At 41.8% G+C, this 9,607-nt stretch overlaps 1 protein-coding gene across 1 annotated transcript; it reads right to left on the reverse strand.

Moving 5' to 3' along the window:
* Positions 1-4,705: 4,705 nt before the first annotated feature.
* On the reverse strand, positions 4,706-6,687 carry LOC311138680 (small ribosomal subunit protein uS12). Its single transcript, XM_084173468.1, has 4 exons — positions 6,606-6,687; positions 5,908-6,067; positions 5,500-5,620; positions 4,706-4,897 (listed from the first exon to the last, which is right to left on the reverse strand). Exons 1-4 carry the CDS (start codon positions 6,607-6,609, stop codon positions 4,751-4,753), a joined length of 432 nt encoding a protein of 143 aa, XP_084029594.1. The 5' UTR covers positions 6,610-6,687; the 3' UTR covers positions 4,706-4,750.
* Between the last annotated feature and the right edge of the window lie 2,920 nt (positions 6,688-9,607).

Here is a 9,607-nt window from a genome sequence, read left to right on the forward strand (position 1 = left end):
TGCATTTTACTGAGGAGTGGCTTCTGTCTGGCCACTCTAGCATAAAGGCCTGATTGGTGGAGTGCTGCAGAGATGGTTGTCCTTCTGGAAGGTTCTCCCATCTCCACAAAGGAACTCTAGAGCTCTGTCAGAGTAACCATCGGGTTCTTGGTCACCTCCCTGACCAATGCCCTTCTCCCCTGATTGCTCAGTTTGGCCGGGCGGCCAGCTCTAGGAAGAGTCCTGGTGGTTCCAAACTTCTTCCATTTAAGAATGATGGAGGCCACTGTGTTCTTGGGGACATTCAATGCTGCAGACATTTTTTGGTACCCTTCCCCAGATCTGTGGCTCGACGCAATCCTGTCTCGGAGCTCCACGGAAAATTCCTTCGACCTCATGGCTTGGTTTTTGCTCCGACATGCACTGTCAACTGTGGGACCTTATATAGACAGGTGTGTGCCTTTCCAAATCATGTCCAATCAATTGAATGTACCACAGGTAGACTACAATCAAGTTGTAGAAACATCTCAAGGGTGATCAATGGAAACAGGATGCACCTGAGCTCAATTTCGAGTCTCATAGCAAAGGGTCTGGATACTTATGTAAATAAGGTTTCTGTTTTTTAATTTGAATACATTTGCAAAAATTTCTAAAAACGTATTTTCGCTTTGTCTTTATGGGGTATTGTGTGTAGATTGCTGAGGATTTCTTTTTATTTAATCAATTTTAGAATAAGGCTGTAATGTAACAAAATGTGGAAAAGGTCAAGGGGTCTAAATACTTTCCGAAGGCACTGTAAATTCAGAAAAACTTAAAGTATGCATTTTACAAATAGTTTTAACATACAAACTTTATGTCGCAAAAATAACATGTTCGCTCTGGTAGAACGTTTATTTTGATAGCCGTTTTTCTGCATGTGTTCATGTACACTGAACAAAAATATAAACGCAACATGGTTGGTCCCATGTTTCATAAGCTGAAATAAAAAATCCCAGAAATGTTCCATATGCACAAAAAGCTTATTTCTCTCAAAATATCAAGACGCTGAATAAAGCATGATCATTACACAGGTGGACATTGTGCTGGGGACAATAAAAGGCCACTCTTAAAATGTGCAGTTTTGTCACACAACACAATGCCACAGATGTCAAGTTTAGAGGGAGCGTGCAATTGGCATGCTGACTGCAGGAATGTCCACCAGAGCTGTTGCCAGAGAATGTAATGTTCATTTCTCTACCATAAGCCGCCTCCAACATCATTTTAGAGAATTTGGCAGTACGTCCAACCGGCCTCACAACCGCAGACCACGTGTAACCATGCCAGCCCAGGACCTCCACATCTGGCTTCTTCACCTGCGGGATCGTCTCAGACCAGCCACCCCGAAAGCTGATGAAACTGAGGAGTATTTACAGTTGAAGTCGTAAGTTTACATACACCTTAGACAAATACATTTAAACTCAGTTTTTCACAATTCCTGACATTTAATCCTAGTTAAAATGCTCTGTTTTAGGTCAGTTAGGATCACTACTTTATTTTAAGAATGTGAAATGTCAGAATAATAGTAGAGAGAATGACTTATTTCATATTTTATTTATTTCACCACATTCCCAGTGGGTCAGAAGTTTACATACACTCAATTAGTATTTGGTAGCATTGCCTTTAAATTGTTTAATTTGGGATAAACGTTTCGGGTAGCCTTCCACAAACTTCCCACAATAAGTTGGGTGAATTTGGCCCATTCCTCCTGACAGAGCTGGTGTAACTGAGTCAAGTTTGTAGGCCTCCTTGCTCGCACACACTTTTTCAGTTCTGCCCACATATTTTCTATAGGATTGAGGTCAGGGCTTTGTGATGGCCACTCCAATACCTTGACTTTGTTGTCCTAAAGCCATTTTGTCACAACTTTGGAAGTATGCTTGGGGTCATTGTCCATTTGGAAGACCCATTTGCAACCAAGCTTTAACTTCCTGACTGATGTCTTGAGATGTTGCTTCAATATAGCCACATCATTTTCCTTCCTCATGATGCCATCTATTTTGTGAAGTGCACCAGTCCCTCCTGCAGCAAAGCACCCCCACAGCATGATAATAATAATAATAATATGCCATTTAGCAGACGCTTTTATCCAAAGCGACTTACAGTCATGCGTGCATACATTTTTGTGTATGGGTGGTCCCGGGGATCGAACCCACTACCTTGGCGTTACAAGCGCCGTGCTCTACCAGCTGAGCTACAGAGGACCATGATGCTGTCACCCCCGTTCTTCACGGTTGGGATGGTGTTCTTCGGCTTGCAAGCAACCCCCCTTTTCCTCCAAACATAACGATGGTCATTATGGCCAAAGAGTTATATTTTTGTTTCATCAGACCAGAGGACATTTCTCCAAAAAGTATGATCTTTGTCCCCATGTGCAGTTGCAAACCGTAGTCCTTTGCTGTTGTTCTGGGATTTATTTGCACTCTTTGCAACAAAGTACGTTCATCTCTAGGAGACAGAACGCATCTCCTTCCTGAGAGGTATGACGGCTGCGTGGTCCCATGGTGTTTATACTTGCGTACTATTGTTTGTACAGATGAACGTGGTACCCTCAGGCGTTTGGAAATTGCTCCCAAGGATGAACCAGACTTGTGGAGGTCTACAAATTTTTTCAGATCTTGCCTGATTTCTTTTGATTTTCCCATGATGTCAAGCAAAGAGGCACTGAGTTTGAAAGTAGGCCTTGAAATACATCCACAGGTACACCTCCAATTGACTCAAATTATGTCAATTAGCCTATCAGAAGCTTCTAAAACCATGACATAATTTTCTGGAATTTTCCAAGCTGTTTAAAGGCACAGTCAACTTAGTGTATGTAAACTTCTGACCCACTGGAATTGTGATATAGTGAATTATAAGTGAAATAATCTGTCTGTAAAGAATTGTTGGAAAAAGTACTTGTGTCATGCACAAAGTAGATGTCCTAACCGATTTGCCAAAAATATAGTTAGTTAACAAGAAATTTGTGGAGTGGTTGAAAAACAAGTTTTCATGACTCCAACCTAAGTGTATGTAAACTTCCGACTTGTACTGTATGTCTGTAATAAAGGACTTTTGTGGGGGAAAACTCATTCTGATTGGCTGGGCCTGGCTCCGCAGTGGCTGCCCCCCTGCCCAGTCGTGTGAAATCAATTGATTAGGGCCTACTTAATTCATTTAAATTGACTGATTTCCTTATATGAACTGTAACTCTGTAAAATTGTTGAAATTGTCGCATGTGGCATTTATATTTTTGTTCAGTATAAAAAGGATTAGGGAAATTGTTCTTCTTGCAAAGCATGTAAACGTTTCAAACGTACTATTAGATTAACCTGACTATCCACAATTTTCTTATTATTGTGTACATGTAACCGTGTTCATCGTCAGACAGGACAGTCACCAGTAGATTATTCTCACGACATAATGATCTGACAGCATGGTTTTTGTCTGACTAAGTACTAAAAGAACTGACAGCATTTCCCCACTGAATGATCATTTCAGCAGCAGCTGGCCACGAGTCCGAGTGATCTCTTCGATTCAAACTGTCGATTTCATATCCTTTCTATTTTCCCAAACATGTCGCTTTCATAATCTGCAGAAAATCCTCTTCCACCCCAACACCAATTCATTTGTCATTCAGGATAACACTGCATGTCTCAATGTATAATGTCTAGACGATTGAACATTGCGTCTCACACATCAAATAATAATAACGTAATCCTATGACTAATGGGGATGAAAGCAAAGACGTTATATTCTGGAAGATGGGATTTGTATCATTGTGTAAAATGTCCAACGATCTCTTTTACCATATTCCACAGTCTGGTCCTTTGAACTCATCAAGTACTCAAATAGTTCTTAAAACAAAGGCTCCGCCCAATGCAACCTATGCTCCCACCTTCGAAATCAATTGCTACAGCACTTCGCCACACCAAAACAAGGATCACACAATCTGTTGGACAGCTTTCACACCGGCTAAAAAGGGCTGTAAATTATAGAATGTAGACAGGTGTGGCTAAATTAGGGTACTGGCAAGTGTATGAGGAACGGGGATACATCAGTCATTGTTGAGAATAATAAAAGAAGATGTTGCCTCTTATTGGCAGCTGTCTAACATCCATGCCTGTATGTTCCAGACGACGCCACGGCATGAAATAAGTCCTCTTCATTACCCGAGGGGTACATGTGACATCGCGTCTGTGAGGCAAAACATGACATCCACATTAAATGCATCTGCTCTATGAACAATCAAGACACCCAATGTCAAACCAATACAACCCTCTAAATGGAGCATGAGTGGAGATGTAATTGCAAGAACAGGCAGCTTGGGTAGAGCTGAACACATCTGCACCACTGAGGCTCTGCTGGCACAATCACACATGCTCACATCTTGAGGACATTAACTAATATCACAAAATAATTGCTTGAGTTGTCACTCTTATAATCAACCTGGACATGTACAAGTGAATCAGAGAAGCCCCTCAAACAGATCAGGAACCAGGACGGGCAACTTCAGTCCTCTGGGGCCAAAATGTCAGCTGATTCTTTCAAGGGCACACAATACACCTGGTATCCCAGGTCTAAATCACATGGTGATTTGGAAAAGGAACAAAAAACACCATACACTTCTGAGGACCACCAGAGTTTCCCATCTCTGCAACAAGGTTCAACTAAAATATCAAAATCACAACAAAATGCGCAACAAACCGACTGGAATTGTGAAAACATATTTTATTGATTTCGCAATCAGAACGGTCTATGATCTGGGTCTCTCCTTCTTGCCTTTGTAGAGGGCCAGCAGGGAGACGTTAGCCACTTTGACCACCTTGAAACGTACACCGGGGATATCACCGACGGCGTGTCCCTTACGTCCGAATCCTGCCACCAGAACTTCGTCGTTTTCCTGAAAGACCAAGGGAAACAAACTGAATACACACAACATGTATAGCATGCAAGATGCATCTTTGAATACCATAAATATTGTCCCAGACTACCTCACACCATATATTTATGCTTAGATTATTCAGGGCTCTATGCTGAATTTTTATTTTTACAAGGAGCACGTGTGCGCCTAAATTGAAAAAATGCAGGCACAAAGTATTTCAGGCACACAATGAAAAATATCTAACAATAGACAATGCACCGATCTAAAAAGTAGAATGGAATTAATAAATAACGCAATATTAGGATTACAGCTAAAATCTTAATTTTTCTAGGCGCATTGGTGCTCCTAAATTCAATATATACAGGTCACACATCAAATATTTAGGCAGCACTGTTATTTATGGGGAGTCTTGCATTTGTTAGTGGATATCAGGCACAGTTTATTGACACTAAACTGCATCAGCCAGACCCTTTACATAGTGGATGTAAATAAAAAAAAGTATAGTAGTTGAATTGACTCCATCACTTCTTGTACTGAGTTCTAGGCAATCCAGAACATATAACTAAAAAACACTACTTTGGAAAAATGCTTGGGCCCCAGGCTGACTAGTTGACTCTTACCTCGATGAAGTTCAAGCAACCATCATTGGGGACAAAGGCGGTGATCTTCTTGCCATTCTTGATGAGCTGGACCCTGACACACTTCCTAATGGCGGAGTTGGGCTGCTTAGCTTCAACACCACTGTAAGACAGGGAGAGAAACATTTGGAACTGGCATACAGGATGACATGGCATTCAGTGCATTATACATGACTGATACTCAGAGAAGACATTAGGGTCTGTATTAACGTGTCCCAGAGTAGCAGGGCTGCTGAACTATAATCTGTTTTGGGTTTTAGATTATGCTGAATAAGATTAAATGGGACAGGTGAGAGGACCTGAAAACTAATCTGCACTCCAGACAAGACACTTTCTGAATACGGAAGCTGATCATTAGTGAGGACATCAGGGGTGTTGTGATGTACTTACACTTTCTCAAGTACGATTCCCTTGGCGTGGGAAGCGCCTCCGAAGGGGTTAGCCTTCAGGGCAGTGCCGAGATGGGCCTTTTTGTACTGTTTATCGTGCCATCTCTGCTCACGACGGTGGTTACGCAGCTTCCTGGCTGTACGCAGACCGCGACACTTTCCTTAAGGGATACAAAGTAAATCGTTAAAATGGTAGCCATCTAGCTTTTTATGGAATAATATTGTAAAACAAAACATTGTTTGGTCACTCAGGCAAATACCGGTAGCTAGCGAAGATATCCGGACATGAACACCGCATCAAGTGCGGTTAGCACTGTAGCAGCTAGCTAACAATTAAGTTAATTTTAAAATAATTTAATTAACTTTAACCAAATTGTTTAAGCACAGTTCGCGGCCAAATACATCCATTTCAATAACTTTGTAACCAAAACTCGGGTAACTGGCTACATAAATGTTTGGTGCCTGAAACGAATGAGCAGGGAAGAGCTGGCCAGGACTAACTGCATGTTATGGCCGTCTCCACGTTGCGGAGTTCGCACTAGTTGGCGGCGGTAAAAGTTAGAGAATGTCTATAAATACATCCTGTTCTGCCACGATTATAACGAAATTGGTAAAAAGGTCATTCAAATTCCATGTCAAGGTAGACAATACATTGATATATTTTGTAAACGTTCCGTTCAAAATAGAACATTTACGTACCCATCTTTGCAGATTACGATCCCAGGCTAGAAAGAAAGAAGCCCAGAAACCTCCGCGGCAACGTCTCCTTGCAGGACCCCAGAGGTGGATACTAAAATGCCGGTTTGGGGTTGTTTTCTCGCCGTAAATTTGACGTATTGTAAATGTAGCTACATTTAAATAAACATTATTGAAAATACACAATTTAGGGCAATAGCACATGTGTACTATTAGGATACCTATTTTATATCAAGTCTATTTAATAATGAGATGTTTACATGCCTGAATCAAAATGCGACAGATCATCAGTCAAAACGAGCCTGAAGAGATATTGTATCTGATTCAAGATGATATAGTAGCCGGTAAATTATGCGTGAGGTGAAATCCCTGCCTTTACTTGCCTAGCTAGCTACTATAACTACAACCTCCACCATTGGTGGAATTTGAGATTGTTTTATAAAGGAGAGGGTCTTTAGCAGTAGATGGCAGTGGCATACAACTGAAAACGGTCCCAGTCTACTAGGCTGCCCATCACTAGTAGACTCATTTGACTAGTCTTGCTTTATCACGTCTAATTTCATGTGACAAAGCAACTACAGAGACATCATTCAAGATGTCCTCTAGTAATATACAGTGAGGACAGTGACACATTTTTGTTGTTGTTTTGGCTCTGTACTCCAGCACTGGATTTGATACAAAGACTATGAGGTTAAAGTGCAGACTGTCAGCTTTAATTTGAGGGTATCTTCATCCATATTGGGTCAGTGAACCATTTAGAAATTGCATCACTTTATGTACATATACCCTCCATTTTAGGGAACCAAAAGCATTTGGACAAATTCACTTATATGTGTATTAAAGTAATCAAAAGTAGTACCGCTAGCCTATTTGGTACTATATTCCTAGCACGCAATGACTTGCTGGATGCATTTGCAGTTTGTTTTGGTTGTGTTTCAGATTATTTTGTGCCAAATGGAAATTAATGGTAAATAATGTATTATGTCATTCTGGAGACACTTTTATTGTAAATAAAAATATTATATGTTTCTAAACAATTCTACATTAATGTGGATTCTACCATGATTATGGTTCATCATTAATGAATTGTGAAAAATTATAAGTGAGAAAGTTACAGAGGCACAAATAATTTATCCAAATACATTTGGTTCCCTAAAAAGTGCTGTAATTTCTAAACCGTACCCCTGATATGAATGAAAATACCCTCAAATTAAAGCTGTCAGTCTGCACTTTAAATTTATAGTCATTGTATAATTTCAGTGCTGGAGTACAGACTAAAACAACAACAAAAATGTGTCACTGTCCAAATACTTTTGGACTGCACTTTTGGACTGCACTGTATGTGAATCCAAGATGGCGTAGCAGTGTGGTCGTGTTTTCTGTAGTGTCCTTGTGTAAATAGCCAGGTTTTTTAAGTTTTTTGTCTATTTTGTATATATTTCTCAATTTTACTTTTCATTCTTTAACTAAATATACTTTCCTGCAACCCGCCCCACCCAACGTGGAAAGGATTCTATTATTTCTTTATAACTTTTATCAAGAAACTTAAGCTGAAACTAGTCTAGCTGCAACCGAATGGCTGTGGTAGCCAGCTAGCTACTTGCTATTAGCCACCGTTAGTGTCTTCACCATTGTCCGTGGCCTGCACTACCCACCAGCCAGCTCTAGCTCTAGCCTGGACAATTTGTCGGCCAGTCTGCACAGCGTGCTATCGACCCAGAGCATATCGGATTTTCTGCCGAAATCACTGGACCCTAGCACCGGATCATCGCAACTAGCTAGCTGCAACCGAATGGCTGTTGTCGTTGGCTAATTACCATTGCCCCTTAGCAAGCACCCGTTACCCTTGAGCTAGCCTCGAGCCAGGTCCATCTCCCGGCTATCTACCTCTCTGTCAACTGGACGGGACCTCCTAGTGTTGACACGAAGCCCCGCCGATCCAACAAGACTGGTCTGCCGACGAAATTGTCTGATGTGGTTTCAACAGGCTTCCCTTTACGACGTCGACCACGAAGATCCATCTGCTAGCCCCGGCCCGCTAGCACACGCAAGCCATGCCTCTTGCTCGCCAGTGCTGTAGCAGCCCCCGAACTACCTCCGAACTCTCCTATTGCTGTTCACCGGACCTTATGATAACTCAGCTATACAGCTGATGCCTGCTGGATTGTTCCTTTATACGGTACCGCATCCTGTTTATGTTTAGCCTCAGCCCAAACTTTGTCGCCATTACCAGCTGTTGTCTTAGCTCTCTCGAATAACACCTGTGATTGCTTTATGCCTCTCTCCCATGTCAATATGCCTTGCTTATTGCTGTTTCGGTTATTTCTTATTGTACTATTTCACTGTAGAGCCCCCAGTCCAGCTCAACCTGCCTTAGATAGCTCCTTTGTCCCACCCCCCATACACGTGGAGACTGACTCAATCGGCGCCTCTAGTGATGCTATCTCTTTCATCGTTACCCAACGCTTAGGTTTACCTCCACTGTACTCATATCCTTGTCTGTACATAATGCCCTGAATCTATTCTACAACGCCCGGAATGTTGCCCCTTTTTTTCTCTGTACCCAACGGACTAGAAGACCAGTTCTTAAAGCCTTTAGCCGTATCCTTATTCTACTCGTCCTCTGTTCCTCTGGTGATGTAGAGGTTAACCCAGGCCCTGTAGCCCCCAGTATCACTCCTACTCCCCAGGCGTTATCATTTGTTGACTTCTGTAACCGTAAAAGCCTTGGTTTCTTGCACATTAACATCAGAAGCCTCCTCCCTAAGTTTGAGTTAGCACACTCCGCCAACCCTGATGTTCTAGCAGTGTCTGAATCCTGGCTTAGGAAGGTCACCAAAAATTCAGAAATGTCCATCCCCAACTACACCATTTTCCATCTCGATAGAACTGCCAAAGGGGGTGGGGTTGCAATCTACTGTAGAGATAGAGCTCTGCAGGCTATCATACTATCCAGGTCTGTGCCCAGGCCAACCTACAATCTAAACTAGATGCCCTCAATCTCA

This window comes from Coregonus lavaretus (genome assembly GCF_964263955.1).
Source record: "Coregonus lavaretus genome assembly, chromosome: 12".
NCBI lineage: Eukaryota > Metazoa > Chordata > Actinopteri > Salmoniformes > Salmonidae > Coregonus > Coregonus lavaretus.